At 35.2% G+C, this 21,322-nt stretch overlaps 1 protein-coding gene across 1 annotated transcript; it reads left to right on the top strand.

The window, feature by feature from the left end:
• Positions 1 to 2,623: 2,623 nt before the first annotated feature.
• On the top strand, positions 2,624 to 20,440 carry LOC124366339 (arrestin domain-containing protein 3-like). The gene is made up of 7 exons (XM_046822822.1): positions 2,624 to 2,860; positions 5,092 to 5,241; positions 7,392 to 7,600; positions 10,606 to 10,788; positions 14,395 to 14,583; positions 16,375 to 17,104; positions 18,267 to 20,440. Exons 1-6 carry the CDS (start codon positions 2,746 to 2,748, stop codon positions 17,089 to 17,091), a joined length of 1,563 nt encoding a protein of 520 aa, XP_046678778.1. The 5' UTR covers positions 2,624 to 2,745; the 3' UTR covers positions 17,092 to 17,104; positions 18,267 to 20,440.
• The last annotated feature ends 882 nt before the right edge of the window (positions 20,441 to 21,322 follow it).

Raw genomic sequence — 21,322 nt, 5'->3', positions numbered from 1 at the left:
ATGGTGCCAAAATGTCTAAATATCCTTGTGGAAAATGTATTAGAAAAGTAGGTAAATCTCATATTGTGTTGTCAAATTTGTTCATCTGTACGCAGAGACTTACAACAAAGGGTTTAATCAAATTGAGAAACACATTACATTATGGTTCTGCAACGAATGTAACAAAGTTAACGCGAGTTACAATGAAGGCCGAGATGTTACAAATTTTAGCAAAGATCTACCTAGCTTCAGATATAGAGAACTTGAATGAAGTAGTTAAGGCGCTGAAGAGCTCACATTTTCCAAGGAAGAAATAAAAGATTTAAGGAGTCATACTTCTAGACTAGACATTTTGGGTTTAGAAAAAGAAGAGAATGTATTTAGGTAGTAACGATAGTACTAGAAGAAACAGGAAAACTTTGTCGACAATACAAAGAAAAAAAATATATTTTTTTCTTTCTCTTTGGTGAATATACTAGTAAAACACTACATATTTGTACCAAAGAGGCAGATAGACGAAATTGCTCCAGACTAGACTGCAGCTGTTGTGAATCTGTCAAGAAACAAACATGTATTCAGCACAGATAGACAAAATTCTCCATGCTTTTAAACTGGAGAATGCTATTAATACATACAACAGTGACGTCATGAATACTACCATAATACGTCATGTTCAGTGGATTTCTATGTGTTTATCTAGACGGTAGTGATCAAGCGTAAGGTTCACTCAAAGTGATGTTAGTTGGACAACCGCCCGCGCTCAAGGCACTAATTAGAAAACAAAGTTAATTGTTGTTGTTGTTAATCGTTGTTGTTATTGTTGTTGTTAGTTAAGTTAATTAAGTTCTATTTCTGGTATGAGTGAATGAGGCCAGGAGGGATATCCGTTTTGTATTCCCTGGGTAATACAAATCTTTTTAAAGAAGATTCTTGACAGAGCCGAGTTCCAAAATGGGGTTTCAAAAAACAATTAAGCTTGTAATTATCTACTAAGAACTCGATATTTTATTATGTCTTTTTTTAAGAGACATACAACAAATGCTGTATAATAAATCATTATAGTGCCATTATGTTTTAATAAAGATGAATTAAAGTAGTGAAAGCTTAAATGTTAAACAGATAACCGTGTGTTCTCAATAATTTTTATCAAAAAACTAGCCAAAACTCACAAACTATTTTTTCTTTTACTCAAATATATGGAATACTACCAAAACAGGTAATGCTATTTCGAAGGTAAGATGTATCGCCGGGATCCGGCTCCGCCAAGGATCTTCTACAGACAAATAACCTGTAGATGTATGCAAATATCGTGAACACCGCATTTTCCATAAACACATGAAACACTTCTACAGATAGCCATAAGCGTACCTGAGGAAAACGTAAATTCAGCCTGTCAAATTTATTTTTACCAAACATATTTTCTGGCATTGTTATCACAATTCGAAACGTACGGTACGTTCATTATTATATACAATAAGGGCTTAAAACGAACTAAAATTAAGAAGGAAACTAGTTTCATATTAAAAATATCAACCTTTTAAAAAACGTTGGTATTTTAAAATCTATTAAGTTCTCATAAAAATGTCCTAGCTTTGCCAACCTAGGGAATTTCTCCCTAAATATAGAATTTTTTTAAATATCTGGGGAATATTTGGCCAGGTATGGGAATATATATATATATACTCAAACTTGTAACAGCTGATTGCCTTGATTCCGATCTAGCAAAGTGGTTCAAGACTAAAACGGCCTTTATATGTAAAAAAAAAGTTATAAGGGGAACACTGATAGAGAAATTAAGTCTATAACTTTTCCCTTTTGGCTAATATAAGTACATATATAGGACGTACAAAACATCTGTGTTTAATTGCCATAACTGTAACTGAAACCACAACTTCAGATGAGTTCTTAACTCTTATTCATGTTGAAAGTAAAACCTCGGATGAACTATATAAATATAAGTAAGATTTTTTCCGAAGTAATGCTACTTCATATAAGCGAAACTTAATTGGGTTTGCTGTTGATGGAACAAACTACATCATGGGTAATGAAAATAAAAGTAAGAAACAAGCTGAAGACAATTAATAGAAGGGGATTTTTACATCCAAAAGAGCGTTAAAATGTACTACCTATTATGATTTCAAAGTATAAACTAACCACAACAAGACATTCAAAATAAATATATACAATAAGTATCTTGATAACTAGAGCCTATCATACCATTATCAGTATAAATGTTAGTTTGTGTGTGCATGTGTTTTATTGTTACTATATTATATAACAGTTGAATATAATATTTTTTAAGATATAAAGTATCGCAACAAATCATAACATTCCCGTCACTTAAACTGCACTTGCCAAAGACGGTGACACCTTAAAAAATATTGAATAAAAGTTGTCAATTAAAGTAGTCTTGATATATTTCAAAACATTGCATATTTCGAAAGGTTATACAGAGTACCATTTCAATCAATGGTAGTTTTAAAATAATCTGAATCAGGAATTTTTTGTCGGCTACTAATTAAAATTCAGTTATATAGGGTAAGTTCTTAATGTAGGGAAATTTTAGCTCCTCATCTAGGGAATTTTGTCCAAGTTACGTTGGCCACCCTGTGTCCTTCGCTTTAACTCTGGCTGTCTGGCACACTGTTCAACAGTTGACTAGTTGACTAGACTACATTGTTGTTGTTAACTTTATTGAAGTCAGTTGCCGGCGAAGAATTATAGTGTAAAACTTTTCTAATATATAATATCATTACACTATAAGTAATGGGGATAGAAAACTTTCAGATTTTATTAGATAACCCAAGTGGTATATACTATGGTGGTTCTGTAGTATCTGGAAAATTAAAATTTAATCTGGATAAACCTAAGAAAATAAGAGGTTAGTTTTTTTTAATAAGCCGATAAATACATGGGCAGAATGTTTATAAAGTATCTGATTTAATGTGACATTCGTTTAATCCCGTTAAGGATTAATCAAATTCAAAATTGTAATATCCAGGTCATCCATTAGGCCTAGGCCTATGTTTGTTTTTATTTCTTATTTGGTTAGGTCATAACAGTTGTGGCTCAATATTTAGAGTTGGTGCAGAGGCTTGACCCTATGATGGAGCCATTCAAATATGTCACTCGAGACACTATTCATACATGTAAATGTAAAGGTTACTTTGACTACCTCAGTATCAATATTTGGTACTTTGGTATTATCTGGAGGCCACTATTTCAGAAGATATTTTTGTACCGGGGACCTGAAAGACTAAATTGCAGAAATAACATTTTATTTCACACTGTGAAAATTAAATGTCATTATGACGATATTAGGCTATATTACACATTAGTGTTGCGATTCACTTATCTGCAACCTTATTGCAGTTATTCCTAACAGCTACTAAATTGTAGAAACAGGTCAGAAATCGCTGTAAGCTGGTTGTTATCAGTGATCATATATTGTGATTGGGATTCCAACGCTATCAGTTACTGAATGATATATCAGGAAAGAAGTTTCTGCATAGCTGGTTGGTTAGCAGTGATCGTGAATAATAACTGTGATTCAATTGCTATAAGTTTTGAATGATTTAACAGTTAAGGCATCGCTGTAGCTAGTTGGTTAACACTGATCGTGAACCGTGACTCGGATTTCATTGCTATCAGTTATTGAACGATATAGCAGGAAAGAAATCTAGTAAGAGGCTGGTTTACATTGATTGTGAATCGTGTCTGCAATTCCATCGCTATTAGTTTTGAACAAAAAAAAAAAAAAAAAAGCAGGTAAGAAATTGCTGCATAACTGGTTGGTTAGCAGGGATCGTGACTGTGATTCAATCATCACTTGAACGATTTATCAGATATGAAATTGCTGTAGCTGGTTGGTTAACAGTGATCGTGAACCGTGACTCGGATTTCATTACTATCAGTTCTTCTTCTATGGGGCGGCCTACTGCCTTGCACTTAACCTTCAAGGGCCTTTTGCGCACCCCAGAAGCACACCATGAGGCCTACCAGTCATTTCAGCAGTTCCGCAAACTGCCAAAAACAAACTATTAGGTCCTCTTGGGGAAATTCGTCACCCTTGTCCAAACTATCAAAGATGGCATACAGCTCCCTTGCTATTGTATGACAATCAAAGAGCAAGTGTTATTCTGCTCATCACACATTCTACAGAGTGGATCGTCCTGAAGGATACCAACTCCTGTGAAGATGCTTTCTCAGGTGACCATGTCCCGTGATCAGACCTATAACCCGAGAAGACATTGATCTACTTATTGAGAGAAGTTCAGATGCCACTCTGTAGGAAGGCAACTGTAGTACCATTCTGATCATTCTCACGCCCGGATGCAACCTCCACCTTCTCTCATGTTCAGTGCGAACCCATTTCGAGACAGCCCCAAATTATTCACACCTTGGAATACCTCAGAACGGTTGAGGGCCTGTCAAAATTGACGCTGAACCCTGGTTGGCCAGGGCATCAGCTCTCATTCCAAGGGATCCCCTTATGACCAGGAACCCAACAAACAGTCACATTGTTGATTCTGGCAAGAGAAGAAACGACTTGATAGCAATCCCAGACAAGTTTGGATTTGAACACACAAGAGTCCAGCGCCATCAGTGCTGCCTGACTGTCCATAAAAATATTGATCGTCTTACTCCTATAACGCAGATGAAGATTCTCACGAGCACATTCCATAAATGGGGACCTCTGCCTGAAAAACTGTAGGATAAGGACCCATAGGGACCACCAGCTCCCTGCATGGTCTCACCCCCACAATTCCAGCACCTGTAACACTTTTTCCTTTAGAGCTGTCTCTAAACCATTCAAGCTCCACTGGTGGAAGAGGTTTCCTTCCCTTCGACCAATCGTCCCTAGGAGGAGGAAAAAGTTACTAGCATTTGTGGAATTAAAAACTCAACCATTAAAATCAACTAACCTAGTGATTATAAAGATTATTTGGAGTGCACAGTGTGTGATTTTTGTTTATAGTTATGCTAGTCATTTAGTATTTTTATTCATAACACTGAAATTTTTCCACCATTGATTTATTGAAAGTCAGTTAATGCAGGTTTAATTATTTATTAATGACTTGTTTAAAGTGATTATGGTTTTTTCAATTCCAGGTGTAAAAATTCATTTTCTTGGAGAAGCCAGTGTTTCATTCCGAGGGACTAGATCAGCCTCCGGGTCAGATTCAAGAAATAAGCAAGTTACCTTCCGTGGTACAGAAGAATACTTTTCCACAAAGTACTATCTGACGGGTAGCTCTAACAGTAAGTATAAGAGTAAAATAACTCAATAACAAACAAAACATTTAAACTGTACAGATTACTTTAGTCAAATGACTAAACAAAAGAAGAAAGGTCAAAGAATGTTTTGATTTCATATAAGTTTGAGATCCCCATTCTGGTACATAAAGCGTACACAGCGAGGAATACAAAACTGGTCAGAAACAGTTATCTCATTGTGGGTACAACACTTCTTAATAGATACCGCGATGAACATGCCCATTATTCCCTTCTCTACAAGGCTGCCAGACGGCCACTGAAACTGCATACACTAACTCAGTGGCTTCCATTCTGAACATCTCCACCTGGAGAGTGGAGATACACTTGCAGTGTTTAGCTTAAGTCGTGCTTGCAGCAATCTCCACCACAACAAAAGCACCACCCAGGTGGAGCAGACAATTTCAAAGGTCAGCCAAAAATCAACCCTAGAAGTTATTCTCCTGGTCCGTACTTGTAGGCTAGTTTGTCTCGTACAGCAATTGACAAGCCTTTTGATTATCTCTGAATAATGTGAGAGGATAGCAGGTTACCATAAAAGTCTGCTCTAACACTGTTAACATGCCTCACTAAGTTGAACGCATTTTTATGTTTTAACGTGACAAACAATACCAGCTGATGTGCCATGTAAAAGACCCTATGTGTTAATCCTATGTGTGCCATTGTTTCAACCTTATCAGTGATGATACTGAGAGTTAAGTGGTCTTAACCCTTTTAGTGCTAAGGGGTCTGGCGCATTGCCATACCCAAGAGTGCTAAGCATTTTAGTGTATAAATGCAGAGTTTTAGTAAATTCCTTACTATTTCCTTATTTGAGGTCATATCTTATTACTGTTTTTTTGTATTGAAGATAAATAAACAGTAAACAGTTAACACTTTTTTTATCTAAATAATTGTTTTATTCAGTAATAAAACTATAAAAAAAAAGGTGAAGTAACTCATCATAACTTGCAATGTTCTTATTAGAGAATGTAACTTAGTAAAATATAATACACACGGAAAACACAAATGAAAAATGAAGTAATGCAATGATTTGGAATACTAATGAAGTAGTATTTCACGATTATAACACAATTTAATGGATAAAATAAGATAAAACAGATTAAACAAAGCACAGCGTCAGTTCGGTCACAACATAAACATCCGAACTGACCTTTTTATTTCACATCAATGACGTAAAACAGCTGTTCGTCGGCAATTAAATATACAAATATCGTTACTCTATGGCTTTTGGATAAACTGTCATCGTTTGCAGCCAGTAACTTGCATAAACTGAACTAATATATACAAAAATATGTCGTAGACGCTGTGTTTATGTCGAAAAGTGCTAGCGTCTACGTCGTAGACGCTATAGCACTAAAAGGGTTAACAACCAGTAAGTTTTCAAAGAGATCTCTAGTAGCTAATTTTTTTAACTATGGGTTTATCAACTTTTCCATCACCTTATCAGGCGTACACAGCCACATCTTGAGGTAGATAAGATGACGGCTACCAATGTGTGGACTTCCCTTTGTTCACCAGCAGAAGACTTGCTATTTTCCAGCATAAAGTAAAGACTCCCGCCTTCAAACAGGCAGTGTACGGATTAAGGAGAAGTTGTGGTTTCAGACTTCCGCAATTGAAGCTCAAAATAAACACATTTCAACATCAGAGACAACAAAACTAAAAAATACAATGAATTTAGGTGAAGAGGTATTCTCATTGTGTAGTCAGGTGCACAATTAAGTTACATGTATTAAACAGCCAAACACTGAAGGTGCAAAGTTTTGATGTATATTTGTCTTTAAAATAAATTTCTGCTTGAACTTAAAGCTTGAGCGTTAGACCATTTTATAATAAAGTACATGTATGTGTACAATGGCTATAAACATACACTTTTGACACATTTTCTTGATCGTGGCAACAAGGTAAACTCTACATTAGTGTTGGAAATATAATTCACTTGAACCAGAAGTGTTCATATACGGGCAAAGCTTATAAAAACCGTGTGAAGCCACGGGAAACAGCTAGTTAGAAATAACATTTCATTACAATGATGGTAAAGAATTCACCTGAAATGGTACAATGTATTTATTTACATACCATGTCTACCATAAATTCAATTTACGTATCTAATTTAGAACAAATTGATTCTCCAGGTGAAATGGAGCTTCTGCCAGGAGAGTATGAGCATCCGTTCACCACGACTTTGCCGCCTGTACTGCCTTCATCTTTTGAGAGTGAATATGGCGATATTCAATATTCAGTTAAAGGTGTGGTTGATATTCCCTGGGAAATTGATGACACGGTGGAGACAACATTCAGCATAATGACTAATGTTGATCTCAACAACATCGCAGAAGCTAAGGTCTAGCGATTCAGTCTATTTAAAATCTCACAAGCATGTCATGAAATAACCTAGTCTTGCTCTTCAATAACGCTTTTGAAAATTAGTCGTTCTCTCTTTTCAAATGATTTGCGTACATGGAATTGTGTTTGTATTTAATTTTAATTATGAGTACAATAAAAATTAATGGCTCACATTCAATGCTCAACAGACAATTATTCCTGTACTACAAACTAAGGTTTGTTATATTCATCTGTTTAACCACTTATACCAATTTGTGTCAGCAAAATTCACTGTCTTCTAAATCAAGTTTGTATTTGGATCAATATACCATTATGAGTGAATTTTCATACAAATCATTGCAAATGCATCATTTTAGATTTCATAGAAATCTGCCTATTGCTATCACCTTCATGATAGAATTTCTTGGAGATTTTGAGCGTTTTCTTCGATCACAGCCCTCAGAATCCAAAACCACCATATTCCAAATATATATATGTGTGTGTGTGTGTTCACATATGTACGTGTGGTTATAATGTAAAGCAGGCTTGTGAACATAATCATAATTTTGGATGTACTTACTTACTTACTGCCGTGGCTCTTGGTACCCAAGGTGGTACTTCGCCTCGCCAACACACTGCCTCCAGATCTCTCTATCCATTGCCTCTTCTTCCCTTCTTCCCAGTTTTCTTATGTCTCTTCTGATCTGGTCTCGCCATCTCAACTTGGGCCTTCCTGGTGGTCTTCTGCCCTCCGGATTGTTTACAAGGACGTTCTTGACTAAGGAGTTGTCCTCCTTCCTTAGTAAATGGCCAGCCCATCCCATTCTCTTACTTCTCACCTCGGCCACTATGTCTGGGTCCATATATAGTTGCCTCAACTCTACATTATGTTTTATCCTCCACTCTCCATCTTCAAGGGTTGGCCCATAGATTTTTCTCAATAATTTGTTCTCAAATACTATCAAACGTTTTTCTGTTTTTTTACTTAACACCCAGTTTTCTGAGCCATATCACAGAACTGGTCTTATAATGGTTTTATATATAAGGAGTTTGGTTTTGTGTGATAGTAGTCGAGAGCTTAATAGCTTGTGGCATGCTGATAAACTTCTGTGTGCTGCATTTATCCTTTGTTGTATTTCCATGTCTTCTTCATTATTATTCGTCAGCATTACTCCCAAATAAGTGAAGTTGTTTACTTTTTCAAATTTGTGCCCTTCTATTTCTATATTATTTTCATTGTTTATTTGGGTTGTTCTCCCACACTCCATTATTTTGGTTTTCTCTTCATTTATCCTTAAACCAACTTTTTGTGTATGGTTTAGGAGTTTTGCGACCAGCACTTTCAGCTCTTCTTTACTCTTCGCTATAATTGCAACATCATCCGCAAATGCAAGTGGATGTATCCACACTAAACTTAGTACAAAGACTCTATTTGCACATAGCTCTTGCATGAAATCTTTAGCCAATCTAACGCAATAAAAAGTTTACAAAATGGCGGCTATTCGCATGAGTGCAAAAATTTCTAACTTGACTACTTCCTAATGCAGACCCAATATTTAGTATTTAAGTTATAATTTTATATAAAATGCTGTACTGTACAAGTAGTGAAATCTCAGTTTTATGTATATAAGTAAGATAAAGAGAAAATGGCATTACTTGCTGTGCAGTTGGTGCCATTGAATTGGCCAACTTGTTTCCGCCCTGTACATAATACAGTCAGTCGACTTCCTCTCTCAGCCAAAATGCATTGTATTCAATTTAATCTATTAAATCGCCATAATTAATTGTTTTTCCTCTCTCTTGTGGTACTATTAGTACCTGCTTATGTTGTTCCCCCTCAACAAGATCATTTTGGTGCGGCTTCCGTGGCTGTTGGATTTAAGAAATAACAATTTCGGCATCTTCGCTTCTAGATTCTTGTTCTGTCCGACTTTCTACAAGTGATTGCTGAGCCAGACAGACTCAATTTACTGTAGACCCTTTCCCCATCCTTGTTGGGATAATTGTGATACAAGATACTATATTTTACAATAAACATTCATCCTTTCTCGCTGTGAAATTATTCAATTTATATAACATATAGTTGATTCTTAACGTCTGCAACAATCTAAAAGGTGCTGGTCCTTCAAGCCTAAATTAAAATTTATTTCTCTCAAATCAGTTCATTTACCACATTCAAGCTTTGTTTACCAAAAATAATAACTTATAAAATATTAATTACTTTTATTCTTTTTCTTTAAAAACATATTTCTTAATACATTGATTGCCATGGAAAATGCGTATGCATTGCCCCAGAACGTAAAGGCTAATCTTTATTAGTAAACTTACCTTTTGCTATCCAGAGACAGCAAATGGGCAAATAATGATGTATGTCATCGAAAATGGCAGCTTAGACTAACCCACGGAGATAACACACGGCATGAGTTTTGTCGCTTTCAAACTTCTCAAATTACTGGACATACTCTGACAAAGCTCTAAATCTGGATTAAATAAATATATTTTTAACTAGATAATTTCATTACGGCCTACTAATTTTAATTTAAAATTTAACAACTTTATTAAAACAAAATCATGTAGGTAAAGATTGAAATGAAATAAGAAATAAAGGCAAGGTGACATCTTAAAGACTTACGGTTGTAGGACGAAAACTCCTCACAGCAAAAACATTTATCAACTGGAAATTAATAAAGGAGGGATTTAGAAACAAGGAGAGGAATTGGTTGGACACAACTACGAGACAGAAGAAAGGTAGACAACATATGTGTTTCAACAATGCAGACATTGGAATAAGCTGTTCTATCCTTGACCCCTGTAGCACCATCAAGTCCACTGCCTGCACTGAACTCACAAGATCTGTTGAGTTAAATTCAATTATCTCTTGTCTTCAAATATAACCTAATTGTAATATTAGGTTCCTCTCGACTTCTTACTTTCAGTAAAAAGGAGCCTAATACCTCTGTCATTATTGTTGGAATTTAATAAAGTCGGTACATTGTATTGATTTCTCCCCTGGATATGTTTTAGTTGCCAGTAAAACAAGAAGTGGAAAAGACGTTCTGCTGCCTTTGGTGTCGCTCGGGCCCTCTAACGATGGTCCTGAACTTGCCACATGCTGGATATGTGCCAGGCCAGAACATCCCTGTGATCCTGGAGGTGGACAACGCGAGTGACGTGGATGTGGACAATGTTGTCATAAAGTTACAGAAGGTTGGTTAGTCAGTGTTTGTGCTATCTAGTCTTACATACAATGTGTGACTGATATTTTTAGAAAAATGTACATACAGTATAAAGTTATAGTGTTTCAAGTTTGAAGAGCTCAGAAAGTTCAGTAAAACAAATGAATTATATATATATATATATATATTAATAATGTAAAAACGTGTAATTTAATAATAAATTAAAAAGATTTCTGTAGTAGCACAACAAAAAGAAATTATGCGATAATTGGTAAAATGACTTTTGAATCCAGCAATGTCATTTACCAATTGTCATGTAAAGACTGTCTGAAAGACTACGTTGGTCGGACCATAACTCCATTACACATTAGAATGAACAAAAATACACGTTACAAACCTTAAAATTAAATCCAATCCCATTTCGGCCCATGCAATGGAGCATGACAAAAAATTCTATGAATGCTTTTCTTTACAAAGTATTAACAAAGTTTAGAACCCCCATAAACTTAAAATGAATTATTTAAAAATATCACAACAGAGGGTACTACAAACTAAACATCCAGGTGGTCTAAATTTAAGGTATGGATATTTGTAGATATAAATTATCCTTTACAATTTTAATTTGTTTTATTTTATAAAATTACACATTTAACTACAAATTAAATTTATAACGTTTATTTATAATGTTTAACTATTTACCTATATCTTTTGAAAATGTCTTGTTTAAACAAAATATAGAAAATTTTTATGTTCCATTTTTCTGTTTTGATTGAAGATATATATATATATATATATATATATATATATATATATATATATATATATACAGGGTGAATTCGGTTAGTGTTACCGGCACTTTCTGAGCTGATTGTACTATAAAAAATAAAGAAAAAAGTTCATATAAACACGGGTCCGGAAATGCTTCCTTACTGGGTTATGGCCAATTGAAGATTTCACCCAAAAAATTGTGTGCAGGAGGTCAAAATGATGATTTGCCGCGTGTTTATGAAGAGATATTTATAGGCGAATGCAACTTTTTCTAACGGATTTTTAGATGAGAAATTGAATAAAGTTCTTCTCATAGCTGTATCTCATTTAGTTTTTTTGTTATTACTACAAAAACAGAAATAAAATAATTTTGAAAACACTTTTTTAAGGTTTAAAAAACGGACAATTATTTTGTTTACATAGGCATTGAAGACCCACATTTTTTACAAAGAAACTTGCAGAAAATTTAATTCTGAATAAAATTATGTGCCCCACGGCTATTAACAGCGAAGTATTTAGTTTCTGGAATTTAATTTTTACAACAATCATTCTACCAAGCAAGAAATTCCAAAGCAAAGGAAAAACCGCATTTTAATGACATAGAGTAGCCTACACATAAGATTTATTAGGATGCAATTTAAATTAAGTTTTTAAATAAATTATTGTTTTTCATCTAAAGCTTATAATACTACGTACCACTTTCATAACAGGTGTTCAAAAATCAGTCCTTGTACTTCAATACACTTAGCAGCTCGCTTTCTGATTGATCGAGTTATCCTCCGCAACGCTGCACGATTGTTTTTGATTTGTGCGGCGGGCATCTTCAATTCGATTTATTAACTCTTCACGTGTATTTACTTTTTCCTGGGTACACCAGGTTCTTCATCCAACCACATAAATACAGAAATCTAGAATGGAGTTAGATCTGGTGATCTTGGTGGCCAAGTGTGTGGTATCCACACCGCGACCAATCCATCGCCCGGGAAATTGCTCGTTTAAGTGGCATTGTTACATTATGGGAAAAGTGGGGCAGGGGCACCATCATGTTGATAAAATAATATTGCACCTTGCTGCTAATGGAACATTTTCTAATAATAGTGGTAGTTGTTCTGTAAGGAATTCTAGGTACATGCGGGAATTTAGATGTCCTCGGAGAATGAATGGTCCTATTAAATCAATCATGAATGAGTCCACACCATACATTTACACTAAATCCGTGTTGAAAGTTGCGCACGATTGTACTTATGTGGATTTCCCTCTGCCCAAATGTGTTCATTGTGAAGGTTGGTTGACGCCATCTCGGGTAAATTGAGCTTCATCAGTGAATAAAATGGTTTTATGATGTTGACGGTTTCTAATTAACCAGTTGCAAAATTCCAATCGAAGAGGAGGATCTGTTGGTTGAATACTTTGAACTTGTTGTTTATTGGTAAGGGAACATGCTATTTTTTTGCGCAAAGTTCTCCATACTTCAGACTGAGACACTGCGAATCGCCTAGAAAGACGCCGTGTACTGACACCAGGACTACGTTCAGTAGCCATGATTATAGCCTCTTCCATTATCTACATTATTCTGGGCAGGGCGATCCCGATAATTATTAATACTAGGAAGTTTACCTGTTACTCTTAGGGTACGAAATGATCCACTGATCGTTTTTTTTGGGTTTGGAAACTCTGCGATTAGGAAATCGTCTTCGGTATTCTGCAGTAGCAGCGGTTGGCATTTCCGTCACAAAACGCCTAAGACAAATACCATGTCGGCATATTCTTCCCGTTGTAAATAACAAAGGCATTGCAATTGTGATAGTAAGTTACTTTAAAATACACTTCACTAACAAACGAGTAGTAAATTAATTGTATTAAATTGCACTCTCATTAAACTAGTACAGAATTGGTAACAAATAATTTGGATTCCTCAATAAATAATTGCAGTGTATTGTTGAACAGCTGATTTGTGATACCAACTTATAAAAAACATAATTTACCTTCTGTAAAGCTAACGTGACAAAGATATGTAGGTTACATGATGTAACCATTTGGATAGTCCTAAAAAGTAATAGTATTATTGTTTTTTAGTTGAGCATAAATCTATTAAAATCGTATTTAAAAATTGTATGCTAATCAATTATTTGTGTACCTTATATCATTACATTACGGTGTTTATTTACTAAATACGTATTTCTTGCTTGGTAGAATGTTTGTTGTAAAATTAAATTCCAGAAACTAATACTTCGCTGTTAATAGCCGTGAGGCACATAATTTTTATTCAGAATTAAATTTTCTGCAAGTTTCTTTGTAAAAATGTGGGTCTTCAATGCCTATTTAACAAAATAATTGTCCGTTAAAACCTTAAAAAAGTGTTTTCAAAAATTATTTTATTTCTGTTTTTTTTGTAGTTATAACAAAAAAAACTAAATGAGATACAGCTATGAGATGAACTTTTATTCAATTTCTCATATAAAAATCCGTTAGAAAAAGTTGCATTCGCCTATAAATATCTCTTCATAAACACGCGGGCAAATCATCATTTGACCTCTGCACACAATTTTTTGGTGAAATCTTCAATTGGCCATAACCCAGTAAGGAAGCATTTCCGGACCCATGTTTATATGAACTTTTTTCTTTATTTTTTATAGTACAATCAGCTCAGAAAGTGCCGGGTAACACTAACCGAATCACCCTGTATATATAAAATATATATAACTGATATGGTGTCTTGCAGGGGACAAGACTCAGCTCTATGTTGTTTCTCATATACATCTACAACTCTAACTCACCCCTAAAATACTCCTCTGCTTCTAACAGTTAGAGCTGAAAGTATTAATTGCCTTGTAGGCTGTTGTGCTGATCAGTTGCTTCATGTGTTTAGATTATAGAATGTAAGGCTAATGTGCCTGAGTACAGAACGAAGACAGACTATGAGGACCTGGTTGAAATTTCACTGGGTGGCGTCAACAGCAATGACTCAAAGACATTCACTCAACAATTCTCAGTGCCTGTGGTGCCTGTATTCAACCTGCAACGGTGTTCCATCATCACTTGTGACTACGTTTTCATGGTAAGTGTTCTTCAGTATGTAGTGTTCAGCTGAAAGATAATTAGCGATACTCAATTACACAACTTGGGTGTCAATATTTTAACCCTCACACCTCGACAGCGTCTGACATAGTGATTTTTGCTGTTCCATTCAATGATGTCATCCAACATTGTATCAAATATACGAATTGTGAGGGAAATACAACTCAAACTAGGTGTTAGTGTATTGCAGCAGGTCTATGAAACCTAATATAAAATGTCTAGGCATCAACCTGCAGGATATTTTGAAAGATATCATACCATGTTAAAATACAAAACTTGTGAATATAAGTATCATATTGTTATAACTTAATACAATAAATTAAAAATATAATGTACAACCACTAGTTTGCTAAAAATTGGGTTTTCATTGAAAATATGCTAATATAAATACAAATTGAGAGGGAAAACTGGTGAAAAAAATCACATTGGGAAAGGTTAAAGCCTGAACATAACGAATATAGGCAGATAGAAAAAAAAGTACAATACTATTCAATGAAAATGACTGAATAAACAATTATTACATTAGACACATTGTTGTATGGATTTTAGTCAATGTTACCATATTCTTTGAGACCAAAGAATAACAAAGGATAGCCAAGGAAGATCCAGACAAAAACAGTTTCTACAAAACTACTACAACAGATCTGTGTCGTTTAGATGTATTTTAACCAAAATTGGCATAAATGTTTTATGTGATAAATTTTTAATGAGTTTTTCACCTTTTTGTGAGAAAAGGCTGTCTATGGATGGAGCAGTAGTTTTAAGACCATTCTATAAATAATTACACTAAACATCTTAGGTAGGAAGTTCCCTGATCTAAAAGGCTATTTTTACCCAACAGTTAAAGACACTTTGACATTAGATGGATTTTAACTGAATCAGCATGGACATTCTTTCTAATAAATATTAACCCAGGATGTTATTTTAACATCCTCTCAGACAAGAGGGTAGAGCTCTAGAATAAAAACTGTCTTATAAACAATTATTTTAATATGTCTTGTGGGTTGATGGATTTGAATCAGAAGTGGCATGAATGTTCTCTATGGAATAAATGTTAACACTTGATTGTTTTCTTCCAAACAAGCAAAGGTCCAGGGCAAAAATGCCATAAACTAGAAGTTACTAGAGTCTGGGAACTGAGAGCATTCAGGGGCAGGGAACTTCCAAATGTCAGAGCTGGGAGTTCTTGGACTCCAAAGGCTCTCAGAGGTTGGAGGCACGTACAGACTAACATTTCTCAAGGGCTGAGAGTTTCCAAAGGTAAGGAAGATGGAAGAATCCAAACGCTCTCAGAGGATGGGAGTTGCAAGCAGCTTTGAGGTTCTGCAAGCCAAAAGCTCCTAGGGGCCAGAAGCTCCCAAAAGCCTTTACCTTATAAAGACCAGAAGCTCCTAGTGGCTGAAAGCACTCAGGGACCACAATCTTCCAAAGACAGAGAGCTGCCAGATGCCAAAGCTCATACATAGATTGTGAATGCTTCAATAGGCCTACAGATTCTAGAGATCTGAAGATTAGCGTATTGTTATAATAGACATCACTATAATAAATTATGACAAAGTTTTGAATGGATCTACAATGGAAAACAGGTTCCAGACAATTTAGTTGTAAAGTGAGTTGATTGTAATCTGCTTGATGTTTTCAACTTCCTAAAATTGACTTTTAAAGCAGATGCAGTATATTAATAATTTAAATTTAAATGTTGGTAATAATGTAGTTCGTGCAATATGAATTGGTTCTTATCAGTCAAAAATTGTGTTGTGCGGTTTATCAGGTGATAGCAGAAACAGGTAGCTGCCATGCCGATCTGACCGATGAGGTGCCTGTGTTTCTGGGTAGCGTGCCACTGTACCAGGCTGGAGGAGCACTTCCTCCTGTAGATTCCTCTGTGCCCTTACAACAATCCTACAGTCCTACCATGCCTATGATACAACCACCCTTCAATCCTTCTATGCCGACAGCACAACCACCATTCAATTCCACTATGCCGATGGCACAACCGCCTTTCAATCCTTCTATGCCAATAGCACAACCGCCTTTCAATCCTTCTATGCCAACAGCACAACCACCATTCAATTCCACTATGCCGATGGCACAACCGCCTTTCAATCCTTCTATGCCAATAGCACAACCGCCTTTCAATCCTTCGATGCCAACAGCACAACCGCCTTTCAATCCTTCTATGCCAACAGCACAACCGCCTTTCAATCCTTCTATGCCAATGCCACAACCTATGCCCTTACCACAGAACCCATCTGAACCTCTCCAAATGCCTTCTTTCAATCCCCCAATGCCTATGCCACAGCCTACCTCTGATCCTTCAATGCCATTGCTGCAATCTTCCGTTAGCCCTTCCATGCCTTTGCCACAAGCTGCATTAAACGCCTCAAATCCTTCAGCAGAATCTTCCTCCAATTGTCTCACTCCTCTTTTGCCAAAACCAGACATGCCCACGGCTCCCCCACCCACTCAGGCTGGCTGGACCCAATAAGAATTTATTACTGGTGAGTTTTCATATATTGCATATATTGTTTTCATAAATTATGGTTTTGAAAAATTACTTAGACACAAACATTTAATCATCAAAGACCATCCTTAACACACAATATTTCATACAAAAAGAAAGCATACAACATTTTGATCTGAACAATGTTGTACAGGGTGGGGCAAAGGAACTTGAAATCACACCTCTGTGAATGTGTCAGATGCACTGAGAGATGTCTCAAATATTTGCAATATCGGAGAAAAAATAATACTAGTAGTGTCTGACAATGCCAGTAATGTGACAACGGCTATAAAAGACAACTTAAGCTGGAAACACTTGGATTGTTTTGCACATAGCCTAAATTTAGTTGTTAAGAGTGGACTTAAGGAGAATGGTAACATTGCAGTACTAATAGAAAATATCAGGAAAATAATATCATATTTTAAAAGAAACACAAGAGCAACAGAAAGCTCTTGACCTACCAAAAACAGAATAATGAAACGAGTAATGTACTCAAGAAGTTAGTCCAGGATGTTTTGACAAGATGGAACTCCACCTTCTTAATGCTGAAGAGGTTCGTGTTCCTCCATGAGCCTTTAAAAGCAACACTTACACTCATTGACAAAGATTTACCCACTTTGTCACAAAGCGAGTGAAAAATGGCATGTGAGCTCATGTTATGTTTGAAACCACTTTCGGCAGTGACTGGTGTAAGTGGTAAAAAATAGACAGACATTATAAAATTAAAGAAACAAATGCTTTCCTTCCATCGATAGTGATCTGTTATTCAAATTTAAATCAAATTAATAAAAACTATATATTTATATACAATTGTATGGACAAAACTAAGAATAATTAGCATAATTGGGTTTTATGTGGGTTAGGGGTCCTCGAAGACTAGATTTTTAGGTGGCGGTCAGTGATTCGCTTGACTTTGAGAACCTCTGGTCTAGCAGGATAAGGAAAATTAGTGGTAACAACACACAACCTTGATTAACTCCTAGGTGAACTTTTTGTTATTTTACCACTCATCTTTTAGTAACACCGCTTTGTAACCTTAGTAACATTGCCATATAATTGTATATTGTGATTTCATAATATTAATCAAGTACACCATTTAAACAATTAAATTAACTTCTAGCTTCATTTGGTTTGATATTGAATGTTTTGTTCTTTTCCAGATTTTGATGTTCAAACTTTTGCCTCCAAGTCACAGATGTCTTTGTATGAGTCAATTTCTGTACACACACACAAGGATAGGACAATCCCCTTTTAAGCCTTATTCTGTCCATCCTCATGTTCATGGCTTTTTCGAGGATCTTATCAAACAGAATAAGGGGGAGAGTCGATACAGTACACAGGTTGATGGAATTGATAAAAAAGTGCTACGGTCACCAACAGAATTTGAACCTGCGCTATCAAAACCTCAGATCGAAAGTCTGACGTCTTAGACCACTTGGCCATCGACACTCCCAAAGTATTACTGTTCTGAAAGATACTCTTGAAGTAAGATTACTTAACATACTGCTTCTATGAAATATTTCTCAAAAAGTTTAAACCGGTGTTTATATTTTCAATGGTAAGCATCTTTATAAAATGAAACCTATCACAAGGAATTATGTATGTTCATAAGTTTATCTCTAAGGGAAAAAAAATCAATTACTGTAAACTTTTGTTGGCTGTGAGATAGAAAAAGGTTATTAATTTTTTTAAGTCGCCAATGCATCAAAACATATTACAACATAGATAGAGTTAGTGACTTGTTCAATAGTTTTGACTAAATGTCAAAAGTCTGAGAGGCCTTAAACCTACCCAGTATTTCTCCTCTTGATTTTTTTGTGCTCCAAAGTTTAACTTTGACTGAAAGATCTCAGATTTTAAAATTGAACAGATTCAAAGAAATGCAATAGAAAACCTTTGGTAGTTGTAAGAATTAAAAATAAATCAGAAATAAAAACAGCATTTGGTAGCTGGAGAGTACTTCTCTGAGGATTACATTCTAAGTCTCAAATTCTTAGCCAAACCATTTATCATTATTATTCCATTCTTGGTACTCTTTAAAACAGAACTCGTGAATTGAAATATAAAAATATGTTTCAAATTAAATGCACCACTGGTGCGGGAATTTTTTTTTTAGAGTATACGAATAAACAGGGTCTTAGTTAATCTAGTCTTTGGTATTTGACAATACTCACAATGTAATATTTAGTTTATGACATTTACTTATGAAATATTCATGTGGTCACTTGAATCCTATTTCAAATGATACAATGGAGATATTTTTTATGTTGAATTTCATATGGTATCCACCACTTAATTTCTTTAATTCTTACGTGCTGATATAGAATATATACTATATGAAATTAAACATTGACATTTCTGAAAAATCTGTATATTATGAGAAAACTAAATGAAAAATAATTTGATTTGGCTATGTTTTGGGGATTAAATAGAAGTTGATTTTTGTTCAGTGTCATAATAAATTTTACAATATAACTTGAAAATTGTGATAAAAGACTGTAGTCACTTAACGAGAGAAGATGATAGGTGGAAGTGTATCTCCTCATTTACAATGCCATACTATTTGGATGGGTTTTTATTTCACAACACAAAGTTCAAGATGTTCTTAAGCTATTTTATTAACAATATATACATTATTGTGGTGCTTGTATTTAGATAGTGATTTTTTCACAGATAAATTTTGTAAAATATTGTATTTAAAATGTATTTTACTGGTCAGTTTTACAATGTTGTATGAGTCTTTATTCAGCAACACTCATTATACTCGTATTTCTGCAAGTTAGTGCAAAATAATTAAATTGTACTTATGTTTAAGAATTAATTTTTTTTCTATTTTTCTCATGTACAGGTAGACTTAGTAATGTTCTGAACTATTTTTATGTTACTTTTAATTAGACCTAATATTTTGTCAGTGTAAAATATTCATATTTTTCAGACCAGCCCCAATAAAATGAAACATAATTTCCTTTCATATGTTTTGAAAACGAACATTTAGAATCCAGCACTAAATGAATTTGTATTTTATTGTGATTGGATTATTGTTCTAATAATTTTTTCTGTCAGTTTAAGTTTAACCCTGTGTTGGTCATGCACTGTCCTTGATTCCGCTATGCTGGAATTTGTTATGCTATTCTTGTTGGGGTTGGCAACATGCAACGTGCTTTTGTCTAGAGTTCTAGAACCCACTCCATGGCGTAAAAGCAGTGTTTGGTGTGACCTTGTAAGCAGTGGAGGGGTTTTGTTTACAGCCTGGTCTGCCATTCCGGCGCGCTACCCCGGTTTTCGAGACCGTGCATGACTGTTCGTGTTTGTGTGTTCCCGGACTTATGAACCGTGCGTGACTGTAAGTGTTTGCGATTTAAAAAAATATTTGATGTATCTAAATTTTTGAAAATAGATCCGAAAGAAGAAAAACAAATTCTCCAACTTCTGCGTGAAATTCCAAGTGAAAATGTCTTTATTTGTGACCAATTTAACTCGGATTTAGACGATATGCTAGAAGAAAGTGAGCATGACACCAATAATGAACATTCTGGAGATGAATCCAATGAAGATAGAACTTATCGACGTCACCAACGAGAGTTTATTGATCCAGCTGTACGCCAAGGAAGTGGTTTACCTCCAGTTGCTGTATCTCAGGCAAGAAGACCATTAATCCTAGGTAAGGACAATACTACAGTTTGGTACACTCATCCCAAGCAGCAAAATGTTAGAGCAGCGCGTCAAAATATTGGTACACACTTACCAGGGGGTGAAAGGAGTTGCTCGAAATGCTGCTACTCCATCATGGAAATTGATGGAATCATGGAATTTGTTTTCCCAGAAACCATGATTGAGCTCATTGTGACTAATACTAAGCAATGTATTGAATATCATAGAGTTAATTTTCTAGAGAAGGAGATCTCCTTCCGACAAACGTTGCAGAAATCAAACTGTCCTGTACATGGAGGGAGTCTTGCAATCGTCTCATTTAAATCTGGAAGACTTGTATGCTAAGGACGGTACTGGAGTATAATTTTTCAGAAACTTAATGTCTCAGAGGTTCAGATTTCTCCTAACAGCTATGAGATTTGATGATAACAGGACAAGAGATGTACGTACCAATCTACATAAGTGAGCTGCCATTAGAGAAGTTTTCCAGCAGTTCAACGAACAGTGCAATTCTCACTGGTTGGTGCTTACACTACTATTGATGAGATGTTAGAGCTATTTTAGA

Source organism: Homalodisca vitripennis, chromosome 7 (genome assembly GCF_021130785.1).
Source record: "Homalodisca vitripennis isolate AUS2020 chromosome 7, UT_GWSS_2.1, whole genome shotgun sequence".
Lineage (NCBI taxonomy): Eukaryota > Metazoa > Arthropoda > Insecta > Hemiptera > Cicadellidae > Homalodisca > Homalodisca vitripennis.
This window is presented reverse-complemented; position numbering and strand designations above follow the sequence as displayed.